This window comes from Aotus nancymaae, unplaced genomic scaffold (assembly GCF_030222135.1).
Source record: "Aotus nancymaae isolate 86718 unplaced genomic scaffold, 86718_ANA_hifiasm-v0.15.2.pri h1tg000012l, whole genome shotgun sequence".
NCBI classification, from domain to species: domain Eukaryota; kingdom Metazoa; phylum Chordata; class Mammalia; order Primates; family Aotidae; genus Aotus; species Aotus nancymaae.
Genome location: NW_026988423.1, coordinates 25,761,896 through 25,781,857, shown reverse-complemented (window position 1 = coordinate 25,781,857; position 19,962 = coordinate 25,761,896). Strand labels below are relative to the sequence as shown.

General features: G+C 42.8%; 1 protein-coding gene across 1 annotated transcript in view; it reads right to left on the bottom strand.

Annotated features, from left to right (window-relative positions):
* LOC105729494 (tubulin-specific chaperone cofactor E-like protein) overlaps positions 1 to 19,962 on the bottom strand; it is a 162,066-nt gene that overhangs the window by 11,248 nt on the left and 130,856 nt on the right. Inside the window, exons 21-28 of the mRNA XM_064375502.1 lie at positions 19,626 to 19,825; positions 14,511 to 14,894; positions 11,679 to 11,965; positions 9,446 to 9,726; positions 6,406 to 6,516; positions 5,010 to 5,212; positions 3,575 to 3,738; positions 2,864 to 3,112 (exon numbers count right to left, since the gene is read on the bottom strand). Coding sequence (XP_064231572.1) covers positions 2,864 to 3,112; positions 3,575 to 3,738; positions 5,010 to 5,212; positions 6,406 to 6,516; positions 9,446 to 9,726; positions 11,679 to 11,965; positions 14,511 to 14,894; positions 19,626 to 19,825 — 1,879 coding nt within the window. The remainder of the gene's footprint in view (positions 1 to 2,863; positions 3,113 to 3,574; positions 3,739 to 5,009; positions 5,213 to 6,405; positions 6,517 to 9,445; positions 9,727 to 11,678; positions 11,966 to 14,510; positions 14,895 to 19,625; positions 19,826 to 19,962) is intronic.

Here is a 19,962-nt window from a genome sequence, read left to right as displayed (position 1 = left end):
TCTTATATACAGAAAAACCTAAAGAGTCCATCAAACACTCTTAGAACAGATTAACAAATTCGGTTAAGTTGCAGGACATAATGACAACATGCAAAAGTCAGTAGCATTTCTATACACCAATAATGAACTAGCAGAGAAATAAATCAAGAAGGCAATAGAATTTACAATACATACAAAAAATAAGAAATCTAGGAATAAATTTAACCAAGTAAGTGAAAGATCTCTACAAGGAAAACTACAAAGCACTGATGGAAGAAATTGAAGAGGACAAACAAATGGAAAGATATCTCATGCTTATGGATTGGGAGAATTAATATTGTTAAGATGATCATACTACCTCTCAAAAATCTACAGATTAAATGCAATCTCTATCAAAATATCAATGAATTCTTCACAGAAATAGAGAAAAAATCCTAAAATTTGTATAGAGCCACAACATACCCTGAATAGTCACAGCAATACTCAGTAAAAAGAACAAAGCTGGAGACATCACACTACCTGACTTTTAAGTATAGTGCAAAGCTATAGTAGCCAAAACAGCATGGTATTGGTAAAAAAAAAACAGGCACATAGACCAATGTAACAAAACAGAACTCAGAAATAAATCCATGTATTTACAGTCAACTGATTTCCAACAAAGTCACCAAGAACATACATTGGGGAAAGGATACTGTCTTCAAAAACTAGTGCTGAGAAAACTGGATATCCATATGCAGAAGAATTAAATTATACCCCTGTGTCTCACCATAAACAAAAATCAACTCAAAGTGGATTAAAGATTTAAATGTGCAACCAGAAACTATAAAGCTACTAGAAGAAAACAAAGTGAAATTGCTTCATCTTTGGTAAAGGTAAATATTTTATGGGTAACATTTCAGAAGCCCAAGCAACAAAGCAAAAATAGACAAATGGGACTATGTTAAACTAAAAAGCTTCTACACAGCAAAGAAAACAATCAACAAAGTGAAGAAACAACACACTGAATGGAAGAAAATATTGGCAAACTATCTATCTAACAAGAAATTAGTATCCAGAATATGCAAAAAACTCAACTCAACAGCAAGAAAACAAATAATTCCTTTAAAAAGTGGGCAAAGGATTTGCATAGACATTTCTCAAAGGAAGACACACAAATGGCCAACATGTATATGAAAAAAATGCTCAACATTACTAATCATCAGGGAAATAAAAATCAAAACCACAATGAGATATCATGCCATGCCAGTTAAAATGGCTATTACTAAAAAGACAAAAAGTAACACATGCTGGTGAGAATATGGAGAAAGGGAACTCTTCTACACTACTGGTGGGAATATAAATGAGTACAGCCATTATGGAAAACAATACAGAGGTTTCACAGACACACACACACATACACACCCCTAAAAATAGAACAACCACATAATCCAGCAAGACCACTACTGGATCTGTATTCAAAGGAAAGGAAATTAGTATATCAAAAGAATACCAACACCCCCATGTTTATTGCAGCCCTATTCACAATAGCCAAGATATGGAATCAACCTTAGTATACATCAGTGGATAAATGGATAGATAAAATGTGATATATATACACAAAGGAATACTATTCAGCCTTAAAAAGAAATGAAATCCTATCATTTGCAACAACATGGAGGGAACTGGAAGTCATTATGTTAAATGAAATAAGCCAGACACAGAAAGACAAATATCTCAAGTTCTCACTCATATGTGGGAGCTTAAAAAATTGATTTCATGGAAGTAAAGTGTAGACAGTTACCAGAGGCTGAGAAAGAAGCAGGGAAGAAGAGAGGTTGGTTAATGGCTACAAACATGCATTTAGATGGAAGGAATAAGTTCTAGTGTTCGATAGCACAGTAGGGTGACTATAGTTAACAACAAGTTATTGCATATTTCAAAATAGCCAGAAGAGAAGATTTGATATGCTCCCCACACAAAGAAAAGATACATATTCAAGGTGATGGATATTCTAAATTCCCTGATCTGAGCACTCACATTTAATGCATGTATCGAAATCTCACGTGTATTTCATAAATATGTAAATGTATCAATAGATTTTTAAAATAAATTCATATAAAAAGTAATTATTGTAAGGAATGATGAAAATGTTCTAAAATTAGATTATGGTGATATTTGCAATGCTCTGCAAATTTACCAAAAACCACTGATTTTTACACTTAAAGCAAATAAATTGTATTATATATGAATTTTCTTTGTGATAAAGCTATTTAATGAATTGTTATAAAATGTATTATAATAAATGTAAACTGTCTAACATAACCAGAAAGTTTTTTTTAATAAAGATAATTATTGTGGTTGGTCTATAGTCTTTTCTTCTCATTCATTCAGTCAAGGCATTTTGTTGTGTAATCACTATGTTTCAGGAAATATACTAGGTGGTAAGCATATAGTGGTAGGTAAAAAGAAACTTTTTGAGCCTATCAGCTTTTATGTTAATTTCTTTTTTATTTTTATAGACATCATGTTCATTAACCTGTAGTTATTCTCATTATATTCTTTGATTTCCAGAATTCCACATTCCTCCCAAATTGAAGTTCAAAGTAGACAGCACAGAATCCCCACTTTGAGAACAAAGCATCTTGTAGTTAATGCCACATGGACTTGGGATACCTACCACTATATTTCTGTATGACTTTAGGCAAGTTACTTGATTGCCTGTAAAAGGAGGCTTATAATATCTACCTCATAGGTTGTCTTCAGAATTAGATGAATTAATAAATGCAAAATGCTGGCCTTGTAGGCAGTCAACAAATAATAGTTTCCATTCCCTTATCTAAAAAAATGATGCAGACAATATTATACTAGAAACTCTGAGACTGTTGTCTATAAAAAGGCTGCTCACCCTCCTTCAATGATGAAATATCGGAGCTTATCATTGCTATCTCGGGAGGGTGTGGCATAGCATTTGTTGAGCGTTAGGATTAAATGTGTGGAGTCAGCTCCAACCACAAAAACCCCTACATACAGCACATCTCGAGTCGTCAACACTACTTCGCCCTGGCGGTAAGGATGCTTGTAGGAGGCATTTTTGTAGAGCGCCATCTTGGTGGTGAAGCTGCCTTCTTGGGTTGGAACTGTCAGGTTAATTACACTAAAACAGAAAGCAATGATTAGACAGGCACCCAAAACAATGTTACCTATTCAATTACCTACCATTTTTCAGGCTAAGAATGCAGAGAGAGAGAGCAAAGCATGTCGTAGCAAAGTCTAAGGCTGTGCTGTCCAATATAGTACCTGCTAGCCACATGGGGCAATTTACATTTAAATGAAATAAAATTAAATACAGCTAAAAATTCAATTCCGCAGCCCCCTGAGCCACATTTCAAGTGCTGAGCAGCCACATGTAGCCACCACATTAAACAGTACAGATGGAACATTTCCGTCATCACAGAGATTTCTATTGAACGTTGCTGGTTGAAAGCATTTCAGCTCAAGAAACATGAATTATGTTTTTTCTAGAGCATCAAAGACAAACGCTAGCAATTTTGATTATGCTAACCTTAACTGTCAAGGAAAAGAAAAAGCAATGTGCACAGCCCATGAGATGACTTACCTTAGCATAGGCTTCACAACAGAATCCAAGGAGATCTTGATATCCAGTTCATAAGCACATGAAAATTCCACACTGATCGTGCGGTCTCTGGTAATTATGTTGCCAGTGTTATTGGCACTTTCGATCCAGATTGTGTTTTTATACATGATATGAGTGCCATTGGACTGCAGAGCAAGGGGAAGTCAGAAATCATTACATCTGGGAAAGAGTATGTAGCTTGCATGTTAAATCCATATCTCTGAAAGTAGAGACATGGCTTCCTTCCACACATAACTTAGAGGCCAGTAAAAATCAGCATGGAGCTGGCCTTAGGATTTACTTGGGGGAAAAAGGTATTACAATAGTTATCAGTAGCACCCTTCAGTCTGATAACCTTGAATACCCGTGGAAAGTGATTTCGTGTACTACTGAATTCTAACCACTACCAGACCCCAGCTATCTGTGGGACCCCAAGCTCGGAATAGCATGAACGATTTCCATTGCTGGGCAATAGAAATCTTCTTTTTCAATGCTTAATTTGAAATCTCTTCTCCACCAAATCCATCACCAGACATGCTTGCAAGGACCAAAATGAACAAGTTTCACCTCCTTACTCCTTTCAGCCTCTGATAAAAGTTTTAAGGAATAGAACCATGAAGAGAAGACACACAGCAAGATGGAAAAAGAAGGGAAACAAGATGTTTTGCTAACCTATACATTGGATAATCTGACATTAAAAGTTGGGACCTCACTACATTTCTGAAGCCAGCTGTTTTTTGTTTTGTTTTGTTTTTAGAGACAGGGTCTCACTGTCACCCAGGCTGGAGTGCAGTGGTGCTATCATAGCTCACTGCAGCTTTGAACTCCCGGGCTGAAGTGATCCTCCCATGTCAGCCTCCCAAGTAGACACCACTACAGGCACTGTCACCATATCCAGCTAATTTTTAGATTTTTCTTTTAATAGAGACAGGGTCTTGCTAATTGCCTGGGCTGGTCTTGAATTCCTGGCCTGAAGCAGTCCTCCGGCCTTGGCCTCCCAAATTGCTGGGTTTACAGGCATGAGCCACAGCACTTGGCCTGAAGCCACCTGTTAAATGAGTGGCTTTGAGTGTTAAATGACTCCCTTACCCACTGAAATAGCTAAGCCTAGATGTATTTACCTCAAAGCACAATAGAAGCATAAAAGAAGTCACAATTCTGTCCACATACAGAATAAAGAACAACAGAAGACATCACGAACCAAGGAAAAAACACATCACTTTCAACTCCGTCAGCCACTTAGCATCAAATGACGACTGCTCTTGCTGTCTTTCATTTTGCACATGCCTCTCTCTGTTTTCTAAGGAGCATATTTCTAAGCAGATCACCCTGAAGTTGGATTTAAGGACAAGAAATGTGCAAACACTCGAAGCTGTCGCTGCCTCTGCCAGGTGCTCTTTCCTGCTGGTTCTCTCACCTGCACAATGTTTCCACAATTCCCTTTGGTGTTGTTGATCTGAAAGGAGATAAAATCTTCCCCCTCGATGCCGGTGCACTGTCGGTCATTGATCCTCACGCCCTCCCGCTCAAAACCGAGCTGGAAGAGTTTGCACTTGGATATGGACACTTCCATCTGGGCTGCTTTGCAGGTCACCTCTGCATCAATAATGTCATGTGAGTCTGTGGGGACAGTTGTTACGAAAGGCAAATCAGTGGAGTTGGTCTTGCTGCAGGAGTGGGAGAAAAGCATTCCATTACCATTCTCCTTCAGAAGAGGCAAATGATCTCCACCCAAAGGCTGCAGTGTTTCTAATTATGCTTTGATCAGACCAAATGAGCATATGAATTCAGTCAAAGCAGTAACTTGGGCATTAGTGGAGCCTTTTAAAAAAGAACAAAATGCTAACAAAGTGTCTTCTGTCTTCTCTCTACAAACCCAGGTCTTCCACCACCATGCTGGTAGCAGCTACTTTTCTGTAAGCTACATATTGAACATACCAAATCTGACACACTGTGGTCTGGCTGAAGAGCACGGCTCCAAAGGACAGCAGCACTGGCCAGGCTATATCCAAAGCCCCTGCTGATTCAGCTCAGCAGAACCCTAGCGATTCCCAGGTGAGCACTAGGAGCTTGCTTTTTGACATAGCAATGCACCAATTGACATTTTCTCTTGAGCATATAAACACCAGCTAATAAGCACAACAAAAACAGAGAAAAACATTTTTATCTGCTTAGGTGAAGCCCTTGTCCCCTCCTATGGAGCCTTTGGTCAACTGGATTTTCATTCTCGAATGCTGTTAAATTTAGCAGCTGCCTCTAAGTTATTTGGTTCAGAAGGGGAGCAGAGACAGAAGGCAAAGCAGCTCTGCTTCAAGCTGCCATCCAGGCAGGCTCGGCAGGGGACGAGGCCATTTCCATACCAAGGGAGCTACAGTAAGGGATAAGTCCTGGAGTCCTAGTTATTTATGGCTTGCTTCAAACACTTCAGTTGTGTATATCTTCAGGACAAAACCTTTGGGACAAATCAATCTGGCTTTAAATAACACTCATCCTAATTATTTCGTATTGGCATCAAAATACACTATTTCCTTGTGCATCTAAAAAAGTCACTTTGGACCTTTCTGATGTTGAACGTGGCCTCAGATGGAACTGGCTGGTTCCATTTATGTACGAATTTGTGCATCATAATGAACTGAAGAAAAGGGTGTAGCTATACTTTGAAGCAGTCAGATTGCTTCCTTGTTCTGCTTAAATGCTCCTGAAAGCTTCACTATTTTGGAAAGCTTCACTAAGTGGGATGCATCCAGATCCTTCCCCAGAGTAGCACCTCCCATGGGGTCTTTCTGGGTGGGGAGGTGGCCCGTGTCACTCACTATTTCCGTAGGGGGGCGGCTCGATGCAGCCACACAGCTCCCCACCATTGCCCAGCTCACAGGTTCGGTTGGGACAGTCTGCCCCCACACAGGGATCTTCAACCACTCCTGCTAAAAAGAAAAACACACAGAAACATGCACAACTTGACTTTCACACCTACATGCTGTAGCATTTGGTTCCACTCTGGACTTGCCACTTTAATCACATTGGAAATGGTCAGATGGCAGCTGCAAGCTAACAGACAGGTCAACCTTCCAGAAAATATGTCAACAGGTAGCAAATAGGTGCTTGCTATGGGCTTGGATTAGCTTCTTTGACCCTCACGAATACTCCTCAAGTTGAGTATTATAAGCTCTATTTCACAGTTGAAACTTGCCCAAGGCAAAAAGTGAAGGTAAGTGGTGAAGAGTGAACGCACAGATGCTCTTAACCCCAGTAATCTTTGCACGATTATGGCACCCACTACACTATAGCACAACGATTTGCATTGATATTTATATAAAGAGTAGCATCCAAATCATCTATCTCTACATCCCAGCCCTCAACCACCTCATGGTTGGTGCACAATAAATATGCATCAATAATGATCATATTAAGGCCAGCATGATCCTGGAGAAGTCTCCCACACCAGGCCTTCTTAGTCCTTTTTGATTCATGGTCCACTTTCCCCCATGATCTTCTACTTGATTTTGTAAAAATAGACAAAGGTAAAACCTCCACACAACTCACAAGCATTGACTTAGATTCATGGTGCTGTTTTGCCAAAAGGGGAAAACTATAAGTAAAATAAAGACGTTCTGGGGAGTATCATCATCATGTTATTATGAACAATATTTCTGTAACAGATGAGATCACCTGCAAAATAGTCAATGCCTCAGTTTGAGAACCACTAATTAGGAGCATTTTCTTTTAGATGTTTATTTCTTTATTTAAATAATCGTTCTGCCTATCAAGACAGAATATTCCTCCTGTTCATCATAGTATATGATGGATAGTGCTAAAGAAACAACTGTTCAATCCCAGCAGGAGCCAAGTTGGCTTCAAGAGTTTTTTTTAAAAAGAGTTTTAAAGGGATGCAAAACTTCATTTAGACAAGAGGAATAAATTCAAGAGATCTACTGTACATCAAAGTGGCTATAGTTAGTACCAATACATTGTACACTTGAAAATTACCAACAGAGCAGAGTTTAATGTTCTCACCACAGACACAGATACCCACACACACAGGGAAAAAAGAGTTTAAAAACAAAGCAAAAAAACCAAGCTGCCCACAGCTCCATACACCTCTTCTGACTCAGCTGCCATGCCCCTCTGGTAGGTAACTAATTACATTAGGTGGGAGTGCATGGATGGCTCAGCATCAGCCTGTCTTAATTTCTGGAAAGACAACTGAAAGAAAGCCATCAGCATAAGTTAATCATATTTATTTTTTAAAGGCTCCCTCTTATCCTTTCACTGGCCCAGTATATTCAGCACCTAGCATAGTGCTAAGCACATGGCAGCCACCAAGTGAATGTTAGGATTGATCAACTCTGTATGGGAATGACAAGGAGAATAACAGAAAGATGGTGCAGAGGTTACAGCCCACAGGAAGGAAAAGTTCATTTACAAATATGGTGGTCCATCTGCCAAATGGCAAATAAGACATGCCCTTAGACAGAGGTAAGCTTTGAGTATTTTTTTAAATGATATATGTATTTTTTTTAATTCCTGAAAATTTGGGTCAGGCATAGCGGCTCACACCTGTAATTCCAGCACTTTGGGAGGCCGAGGCAGGTGGATCACCTGAGGTCAGGAGTTTAAGACCAGCCTGGCCAACATGGTGAAACCCTGTCTCTACTAAAAATACAAAAATTAGCCAAGGATGATGGCAGGTGCCTGTAATTCCCAGCTACTCGAGAGGCTGAGGCAGGAGAATCGCTTAAACCTGGGAGGCAGAGGTTGCAGTGAGCCAAGATTGCACCATTGCACTCATGGGAGATTGAACAAAACTCCGTCTCAAAAAAAAATTCCTGACAATTTGAAAGGTTCGAAACAGTGAATTTGTAAAGTTATTGAAAGTATACAGAGCAGAGTAAAATATTAATAACAAATATTTCTGTTAGTTTCCAACAGAGACTAGTAATTTGCTTGTTAACAGTTTCTGAAATTGCTAAAATGTATTTTATTTAACTGCATTGTTTTTAGGTTCTGAATTAAGTGTATTCCTACACCTTATCAGGTTTAGTCCACAAATTAACTAATGTGTATGTATCGTCTTGGAGTCAGCGTATTTTCACAGTGGTACCCGTATACACACTGGGTTGGTGTTGTGTGTCAGGGTACAAAACACACATTCTATTGGCCACACTACTGTGAGTGACCATTTATGTATATGGACACACATGTATGTCTATGGCACATTCATATGTGTTTCTGTACATCTGTAATTGCTCCCCTATTTGATTAACACAGTAAGAAAATGAACAAATTGAATAATAGAAATACACATCAAAATAATTTTCTTACTACAGAAAAAACCCACAAGCTTCTATATATCTTTATTTTACCAGCTGATTTAATATATGTAATCTCCACAGTCAACTGCAGCTTCCTTTCAACCCAGGTGGACAGAACCAGCTCAGTTCCAGCTCCAGCTTCCACCTACCCTCTGCCTTCCCTTTCTGATAGAGGATCAGCTCATGTTAAAGGAGCCAAGGTGAAGCTGTTTGGGAACTAAAATCCACGGGGAATCCCACACTATGTCCCTCTACCTCATAAGCCACTAAACCAGGGCTCTTCCAACCCAGAGAGCCCCATCTTCTCATGTTTGTTTTCCAAATTCCATAACTGGACAGGAACCATAGGTGTGTTAGGCTCCACGGCAGGGGCCGTCACCGAATCTCGGCTGCAGTTCACAACTCTCTACTATCCAATCCTGGAAGCAGATCTATGAGTAAATCTGGAGAGGATCTGTCATCCCTAGAAAAAGTAATGCTACCAGCAAAGCTGTTCTTTTTACAGAAAATGGAATCCACAGAAATAAAATAATTCTCTTACAGCAATTCTCCTTCTCAATCCACTCGGTGCTAAGGATCCCAAAGGAGCGGCAGGCCTCCCCGTAGGCAGCCAGAGAGCCGCACAGCTGGAACTTCTTGTGGTTGTAGCAGCCATCCAGGTAGCAGGACTCGTAGAAGGGGAGGGGATCCAGAAGCCCATAGCAGGGCTGGAAGAAGCCCTTCATGTCGGTGAGCTTCAGGCAGTAGCCATCACCCTGCATCTTCTGGATGTGCACATTGTCACACATGGCTGCATACTGTGAGAACTGCAGCTCGTTGCAGCTGGGGGCAAGAGGTCTGGTCAGACTAAGTGAAGCAAACACAGCCATCTGAGATCTCCAGTGGAAGGTAAACCACATCTGAACCTGTTTTACTACCCCTGAAGTTAGTGCAGTGTGTCAATCCCAACACTAATTAGCTTTGTGGCCTTCGGTAAGTCAGATACTACTGGTCTCTATTCTATCCATCTAAGAAAGCGAAACGGTAATTCCTGTTGTTTATATCACTGAAATACAGTGAGGGTAAAATGGGATGATGGATTAGTGGCCAAAGTGCCACATGAAAGGCAGATATTGATATAATAACCATGAACACTTTGACATAATTGATTGATATGATTGATATAATTGATATAATAACCATTAACAGGTATTGATATAATAACCAATAACAAAGATAGTAGTAATGATACTTGGTGGAAATAAAGATTTGAAAGGAATTCTTCTAAGCCAGTTCCACTTTAGCTCTTAGAGACCAAAAGCAAAACATTAAAAGAAAGTTGGTGTCCAGCTGATAATAGTTTATTTAAAAAGGAAGGGAAAGGAAAGGGAGGGGAGGGGAGGGGAGGAGAAGGGGAGGGGGAGCGGAGGGGAAGGGGAAGGGGAGGGGAGGGGGGGGAGGGGGGGGGAAGGGGAGGGGAGGGGGGGAAGGGGAGGGGAGGAGGAGGGGAGGGGAAGGGGAAGGGAAAGGGGAGGGGAGGGGAGGAGGAGGGCAGGGGAGAAGAGAAGGGCATGGGACTGGGGGAAGGAGAGTGGGAGAAGGGAAGGGAACGGCAGGGTAAAGGAAGGGAAGGGAATGGGGAGGGAGGGAGGCAGGCCAGACAATTTCAAACAGAATTATAATTCCTTAGGAGGAACTGAACTTTGCCTATCTTTGGAAACACTACAATGGCTTAATGTAGTGTTCTAAATGTAATGTCCAAAGTTCTCTCTTTTCTATCTGTGGGTCAATACATGGCCTTCTAGAGTAAGCACCAAATTAGGAATCCTGGAATCTAGTCCTGGCTTTGCCATATATGGGGCCTCCTTATGTAAGTCATTCTCTGCCTTAGTCTCTGTTTCACCTAGGAAAGGAAGAGATTGGATAAGATATCGCCCAAGGTTTTTCACAGCTCTGAGTCCCATAATTCACAGGATAGTTTAATATATGATACATTGTTCAGTGTCCACTTGGGGAAGGGTCAGAGAGGGCTTAAAGTGTGATTTCCATGGCTGAGGATTTAGCTGATATCTAGCATGTAAAGCAATGTGATTGAGCCATTGTACAAGCAGAGAACTAACAGGAAACAGAAGCGTATCTACAGATCCAGAAAGGAATCAACATACTTAGCAGCCCTGAGGGACCCTAAATTAAAAACCTTTGGAATAACTTCTTTAGCTCACTTTCTCTCTCTGCTGGCCGGGGTGGGCCTGATAATAACCTTTGTAACTTCTGTTTTTAAAAAAGGCTTTCCTGATTCCCACCAACTTCTATCTACACAACCACAGTCAAGCCTTCTTGTAAGAGGCAAGGACACACAATTAGACCCAGCACTAAGGGAGGAAGGGAAGGAGAGAGAGAGGGAGGTAGAGAGGGAAGGAGGGAGGGAGGCAGAAGTCAAAGACAGCCCTTCTCCATCGACTCGACTCTTAATTCCATGCCCAGCAGGGTACCTAGGTCCCGGGTGGGCAGCTGGGTCAAGGCTGCAGAGTTCTCATCGTGGGCACACTCCTGTTTAGCCAAGGGCTGGATGACATGAAAATTTAGTCATATCATCTAAGCCCAACTCCTTCCTCTGCAGTTCACGAAATTACTGGGGCCTCTGATGTGCCAGTTTTTAGCATCAAAACTCCAAAGAGCTTTGGCTCATCTCTGTAGGGGGGCAGAGGCCGTGCTAAGGAACGCGAATTCCTCATTCACACCACCCACAGACATGAGAGGACCCGGGCCACAGGCTTGAACTTCCACACCCTCACCTCTTCTGCATGCCATTGGTTTTCCAGCTCTGGGCCAGCACCACGCTGCTCACCACCGGCTTCCCTCGCAAGGTCACATAATCATCTGTTAGGTCCCCATTGAAGTTACCACAGAGACCACACACTTTGTTCTGCAGCCTCTCGCTGATGCTGATTTTAATGACGTTGAAGCCGTTGTAGTATATCTGGATGTCTGGGCTGGTGTCAATCACCAGAAACCCCTCACTGCTGTAGATTTTGGTTGCCAAACCAGTTATAAATGGAACATTCACTTGTGTGCCATTCACCTAGTGGAGGAGGGAAAAAGAGAGAAAGTACGCTTAGAGCAGGGGTTGGCAAACTTGTTCAGAAAAGGGCCAGGGAAAATATTTTGGGCATCGTAGGCCCTGTGATCTCTGTCTCAATGACTCCACTCTGTCCCTGCAGCATGACAGTGGCCACAGACATTACGCAGCTAAATGAGTGTAGCTGTGTTCCAGCAAAGCTTTATGTACACAAACAGGCTGCAGGAGGATTTGCCGGCCCCTGCTTTAGAGTTTAAAGGCGTTCACTCATGTTACTGCATAGTTGCTCCAAAGGAGCAGAAAGAGAGCAGAGGAGGTGAGAGATAAGGAAACCTGAGAAAAGTATAACCCACAATGAATGGCTGGATTTTGGTATAAAGCTCTCCCCAGCATAAACCAATTACTGAAAATGAAATCCCAATCCTGTGCCAAGCAGAGTTGAACACAGTTAAAGTGGATCTGGGCATCATTGCCATGTTTATCGTTTTCTTGTTTATAATGTTCAAACTAGAGGTTCCCCCAGAGGACCTACAGGCACGTTATTTTCTACGTTTGTCGTTTTCCTGCTTTCTAACATTTTCTTTCCTTAGCCCTTGGGACAGAATATAACATGCTTTTCCTGTACTTACAAAATAAAAATTTTCTCCCCAGGCTATTAGTAGCTTTTGTACCTTAACATAAAAAAAGGCAGACACCTTTTAAAAACACGAGTCTCTACTGTTTTGGCTAGCTTGGGGTGTTTTGTTCAGTCACAATGCCGGTTTTGCTCTCTCAGGTGGTCATTTTCATTTTCTAGCTCCTGGATTCTGCACCAATGCTGTCGTTGCCTATCTGGGCCAATTTACAAAAGGAATGAGAATGTCGAAAACAGTAGCACCTTTCACTGAAGTTAAAACCAGTGTTAAATTTCAGATTCTTCATTTTAAGCTCACAAAATACTGCTGGTCTTTTTCCTGACGCTGGATAATACACTATTTGATGACTCTTTAATTAAAGATACACCCAAGGCCTGATTATCTGAGCAGGTGGAAAACAGATACACGCACTAACACTCAATTCCAAGAAATGTTAACGTGGCTGTCTCTGGGTCCCTCCCTCTCTGTGCTCACAGTGCTAGGCCTGGCTCCATCCTTCAGGGCAACCTGCTGCAGTAGCCTGCTCTAGCTGGGAGGCTGGGTCACCATCAACAGTTCATCTGAGCAGATGAGCTTCTTAAATGCAAGGGGTGAGAGGAATTCAAGTCAGAGAGCCATATTTGTTGTGGGGGTGGGTGGGTGGGGGGTTACATTTATTTATACACAGGTGTAAGATAAACAAGAAACCAGGCGATGGGCCTAAGGAGGAGCCAATCTAAGAGAAATTCACCCTGTGCAGCCTCCCATTTCCTGCCCCTCAGCATGTCAACATGGCGCCCTTGGATAATGGAGGTGTGCTCGGGGTTTTTACACAGGATGGTGTTTTGTAGGCAAATGCTTGCTTTCTCTTAGCTTATAGAAAGGATGGCAGAGATGAAGGGTGGGTCTTACTACAGGAGGGCAGAGCCAAGAATAATCTTAAGGGCTGTTAAAAACAAATGAGATGCTTTTTGGAAAGCAATCAGAGTAAAAACTGATTTAACTACAGTTTGGTCACCTGAAGCCCGATTCGCAACCATACCGTTGTCCTGGCTCTGAGACCCTGCAAGTCTCCTGCCTATGGAATCATCAGCCAAGAACCAAATGGTGTTCATTCTTATGCTTAAAGCATCTTCATACTTTGGTTCTTTAAAATCTGGTCACTGTGGCTGGGTGCAGTGGCTCAATCCTGTAGTCCCAGCACTTTGGGAGGCCGAGGCAGGCAGATCACAAGGTCAGGAGTTCTAGACTAGCCTGACCAACATGGTGCAACACCATCTCTACTAAAAATACAAAAATTAGCAGGTGTGGTGGCACATGCCTGTAATCCCAGCTACTCAGGAGGCTGAGGTAGGAGAATCACTTGAACCTGGGAGGTGGAGGCTGCAGTGAGCCAAAATCGCGCCACTGCACTCCAGCCTGGGTGACAGAACGTGACTCCATCTCAAAAAAAATAAAAAATAAAAAAATAAACCTGATAACTGTGTGTATGGTACATCATGAAGCAACAGTCTGTCCTACAACTTGGCCCTCTGGGAGACCCTCACACAGTCCCCTAGCCAACCCCTTGTTTCAGTGCCCCTTCTTTTTTTTTTTTTTTTTTTTTTTTTTTTTGAGACGGAGTTTCACTCTTGATACCCAGGCTGGAGCGCAATGGCGCGATCTCGGCTCACCGCAATCTCTGCTTCCTGGGTTCAGGCAATTCTCCTGCCTCAGCCTCCTGAGTAGCTGGGATTACAGGCACGCGCCACCATGCCCAGCTAATTTTTTTGTATTTTTAGTAGAGACGGGGTTTCACCATGTTGACCAGGATGGTCTCGATCTCTTGACCTCGTGATCCACCCGCCTCGGCCTCCCAAAGTGCTGGGATTACAGGCTTGAGCCACCGCGCCCGGCCAGTGCCCCTTCTTAAGAATGGGCAGCAGGCTGGTCACCTTGACCGTGTTCCGGTCGTTGATGAGAATCTGCTCTTCGTTAATGTAGAAGTAGACGGGCGAAATGATGGTGAGGTTGGGGGACGACCACTTGTCGAAGTTGATGATAAGCTGGAAGGAGATGTCGGGCAGTTTCTGGCAGATGGTGGACAGCACGAAGGCGCAGTTGGCCGGGAAGCGGAGGAAGGCGCCGTCGAAGGTGCGGAAGACGCCGCCGCCGGCCGCCAGGCAGTAGGAGGTCTTGGTGCTGAAGCAGCCGCGCACCCCGTTGCGCAGCGCGCACTCCTCGTCCGACTTACACTGGCGCGGGTCGCACTGGATCAGGTTGCGGCGGAAACAGCGGCAGCGCCGCGTGCAGTCGCTGTTCCAGAACAGCTGCTTGGGCTGGAAGAGAGGCGCCGTGTGCATTAAATTCAGACTGTGCTCGGGGCTGGGGACCCCAAAGCTCAGTCCCTCTGCTCCTTTTCCAGGCTGGGCTGGCCTATTTTTAATGGGGCTGGAATTTGTAGGAGGCAGCAGTGGGGGAACGGCCTCAACTCAAATGCTCCATCATTTCCATGCGACTTAGACGCCACACAATATTCAGTTTCGACATTTATTTATGTATTTATTTACTTACTTACTTATTTTTAGAGACAGGGTCTCATCCTGTTGCCCAGGCTGGAGTGCAATGGCGCAATCAGAGATCACTGTAAGTAACCGGCAATGCCTGGACTCAAGTGATCCTCCTATCTTATCCTCCCGAGTAGCTGGAAGGGTACACGCCACCACACCCAGCTAATTTTTGTATATTTTGTACACACGGAGTCCCACTATGTTCTTGAACTGCTGGGCTTGAGTGATCCTCCTGCCTCAGCCTCCCAAACTGCTTAGATTACCAGTGTGAGCCACCACCCTGGCCACCAGTTGCGTGATTTTAATCAAGAACTCCAGAATCTTCGTGGCTGGATTATAGAACGAATTACAGCCAACATGAATGTGCAGCTGTTAGAAGAACTAGGTAAATAGGAAAAATATTTGGTAGAAAACATTCATCAAGGAATCACACTTCTAACAAGTACAGGGTCTGCTTGGAAGATGAAATTAAAATTCACTCAAGAAGATAAATTGGCCCTTCAAATCTTAAATAATTGTAAAAAAGCGATGACCAACACTTCTGACTAACCATTTCACATTTCACAGTCCTCACCCTTCCTTGTGTCTATTCTGCTTCCAACTTACTTCTGTTGGAATTACCCTCATTCCCATGTGCCCTGAATTCTGTGAGAGATCCAGAGAACACCTGGGGTCCATAAAAGGAACGTTTTGGGATCAGACCATCTGAGTTTCAGTCTAGCCCTGTATCCCTGCCTGTGCCATCTTCAGTAATGTTACTCACCTTCCTGGTGTCAGTTTGCTGTTTTCTAAATTGGAGATATTAATAATATATTGTGGCTGAGTACAGTGGCTCATGCCTGTAATCCCAGCATTTTGGAAGGTCGAGGTGGCAGGATTGTTTGAGTCCAGGAGTTTGAGACAAGCCTGAGCAACACAGTGAGACCTCATCTCTACTTAAAAAAAAATAGGCCAGGTACAGTGCCTCATGCCTGTAATCCCAGCACTTTGGGAGGCTGAAGTGGGCAGATCAGGAGGTCAGGAGTTCGAAACCAGCCTGGCCAACATGGTGAAACCCCATTTCTTCTAAAAATACAAAAATTAGCTGGGTATGGTGGCATATCCTTATAGTCCCAACTACTTGGGAGACTGAGGCAGGAGAATCACTTGAACCTGGGAGATGGAGGTCACAGTGAGCCGAGATCATGCCACTGCACTCCACCCTGGGAGACAGTGCAAAACTCTGTCTCAATGATAATAATAGCAATAATAACAACCAGCATGGTAGTGCATGCCTGTAGACCCAGCTACTCAGGAGGCTGAGGCAGGAGTATTGCTTAAGCCGGGGAGATAGAGGCTACAGTAAGTAATGATCTTGCCACTAAACTCCAGCCTGGGCAACAGAGAGAGACCCTGTCTCAAAAGTAATGATAATAAAATTAAATAAAAAATAATGCCTTGCAGGGCAGTTGTGAGGATTAAATTGAATAAGATGTATAAAGCACACTCCCTGGCATAGGGTAGGCATTCAATAAATAGAAGCTGCTATTATTATACAGAGTAGAACAGCTCATCCTCTTTCAGATAGTGAAGAAATTATACAACATTATATAAAATACCTACAACATAGTGTATCCTCAACTGGAGACAGCTATTCTTTTCTTTCCCAGAAGTCCCACAACTAGAATATTATTTTCTACTTTTTCCCAAAACAGACAGCAATCTGCAGGCATGACTGTACTTTGTAGGGTTTGCATTCTTGATGTTGCACCTGCTCGAGACCAACAATTCCAGGAAACTGTTAGAAATTGGCCATGATTGTCCAAGTGGGATGTGGTACCAACAAATAGACTGTGTCATAGAGATGTGGGCACTTCAATGCATTATTGACTTCCCAAAATAGTGCTAGCCAGAAAAGATCTTTCAATAGCACGAAAAGGCCTACGCTTCTGTCTGGTCAGTTTTTCTGCTTTAACTAGAGACATCAACACCCTGGATATCAACTACAGATATGACTCAGATTCAAGGATAAATAGATAGAGGATGAGATCCTCCAGAACAAGTTTCCTGATTGCAGTGCACTTCAAGATGCTATTGCTGATTCTTTCATCCTCAAAGTGAAGTCGTTCCTGGAACTGTCTCCTCTCCTTCCAGACTTATCTAACATATTCTGGGTGCCAACAGCCTCACAAATTGACTTCATTTCTCTTATCAGATTTATAGAATAACTGAGTGGATGGTTTGGCCTCTCTCTGATAAGAAGTCAGCCATTACAGTGGTGAAAAGAGAAAAATAACTTGATGTATGTGGATATGATAAAGGGTAAATAACTCATCCACAAGAGAATCTGATCGTGAAACTGGCATCACAATAAAGTGGCTGGCCCAACGCTGCTTTCTTTTTCTTAATCATACATGACAATGACAGCTGGGTGATCACTCTACATGCTAATAGTCAGACATATTCTCTATTTATTTCCACAGAAATGTGTTCTATGAACAAGCCCCCAAGTGCTTTGGAATGGTAGCAAGTGGATGTGGCTTCTTTGTTCTCTGAGTTTGCTGCTTCCCGGATGTAAGCTGTTGTCAAAACCCACTGATGTTCTGATGAAAAAATGATCATAATGTTTACACTGTAGTACTAATAGGAGCCAAGAGCTGACCATGCTTTTCCTGAGAGCTCCAAGGGCTTTTATTTGCATCCTTTCATTAACACGCCTGGATTTTTCGTTCACAAAATGTTTCTCAAGAGAATAACAAAACAGCAATAACAATAGCAGCTACCAATTATTGGAGGACACGATGCCAGGTACTAGGCTAGAAACCCAGCATTGATTATTTATACAATAGCCCTGCTGGGTTGGTATCATTAGCCACATTTCATTCACAGGGAAACAGAAGCTCAGGGAAATGACAGCATTTGCTCAGTGTCGCACCTCCAGCAGTGGTACAGCTAGGATCGAACCCAGGTCTCATTCAGTCATGCCACACTGACACTCAGGATGCCTGCCGAGGATGCATGGTACGGTTGAGAGACGGATAGGTTTTGGTAAGTCTCTGGGCTGGGGAATACAGTTTAAAGAATGCTTTTTGAATTTTGAGCCTGGTTCTGTCTTCTCCTCGACTGTGAGAAAACAGAATTCATTAATTTTTTCCACATGCCCTCCCTTTTCCTCTTAAATAATATTTCTAAGAGCTCATTTCAACACTCTCCTTCTCAAGAAGTCTTCTTTGATTAGTCTCACTATTTTACTTTCTTCCTCCCTGTCTTTCTAATGTAACATTCAAATAAATTTTCCACTGAAAGTGAAATTGAGGGTAACTTCCACATTTCTTTTATTTATCCCCAAAGTTAGGGCAAGTTGAACAAGTCAATGCATCTTTACAAAAAGGAGGTATTATTTATTTTTCATCTAGTTGATTTCCAATTCAGACATTTCAATTAGATTTATTTTAAATGCTACTATTCTTTTTCACTTAAAATTGATTAGTTCTGTAGGGCATTATTTTTCACTTGCTGATAGGTTATTTTGTAACTGCTCTCTTGTTCTATAAAGTACATTGTTTCTCTCCTCTGAATAGATTTTTAAGATCCTCAAGGCAGGAGACATGCTTTCTCATCCCCCACAATACCATAGCACAGTGCTTTGCAAACAGCAGATACTCAATTATTTGTAGTTGTTAAACATCTAACTCACCAACATACGGTTTTGATATTATTTAAACAGAGAATGGGCTTGAGGTCAAACCATGAACTAAATACCTTGTCTAGGCAAGAGCTTTTCTAGCTTAGTATTATGGAACATAAGGAAAGATTACAAAGTCCAAAAAGTGAAATGATTTTGCGAACTAATATGTTTTATTGAGAAACATCTACAAAGGGCATCTTCATTAGGTCTATGTTTAAACCCCTGTAGAGGGCGCCGCAGAGGGTAGAATGGGGGGGCATGGCATTAGCAGTCCAGATCAAACTCTGGGGATGACACCAGAATGACAAATGGCACACGTGGAGATGGCAGCCACAGCTACCCTCATGGAGCCTCAATAGCCAGAAGAAGGAAAGCCACCCCACTCAGCCTCCAGCTCCATATTTTCCAGTTAAAAATGTCCTTAGCTAAGACAGCTACAAATGTCAGATTCATAGCCACCATATTTCCAAACTATAGCTGTATGTGAAGTTTTCAAACTGAGATTTACGGGACAGAAAATCAGAGAAAGGCACAACAGAGACACACAAATGTGAGTGAGTAGGGGAGGCAGAGTGCTGGAGACCTTTCCAGTGTGGAGGAGGGAGAAGGGAGACACCCAGGTGCTTTTCCAAATCTGACACCCAGTGCCCAAGGGCATCATGTGAACTGTGTGCTAACCTCTCTGCCCCTATCCCACTCCCCCCACTCCCCTGCCACGAACATGACGCTCTTCAGAATGAAGTGGGGAAGTTGGTCAATCTGACCAGCCTCTTCGAGTTGGAGAGGAATCTGATCACTGGCAAGGAGGAAAAGACCGGGTGGGTCTCCCATACCTCGTAATATTTGCCATCGGCGTAGCATCCGCAGTTGTGGGGCAGGATGCAGCTCTTGCCGTTGAGGACGTAGCCAGCGTCGCACTGACAGCCCTCCACGCAGTAGTGGTTGCAGTCGCTCTTCAGGCGGATGGCAGCACAGCGGGGCTGGCAGACACTCACACAGCTCTCGTAATGGCTGTTTGGAGGGCAGGTGACAGCTGGAACAGAAGAGACAAGTCAAAACTCGCACGATCACAAGGCTCTGAGGAGGGTTTTCTCATAGCCATTGCTCAACTACTCAGGGAGATGGAGGGCACGGGGAGAGGCGGGAGGCAGGAGGTCTGCAGCCTTTCTT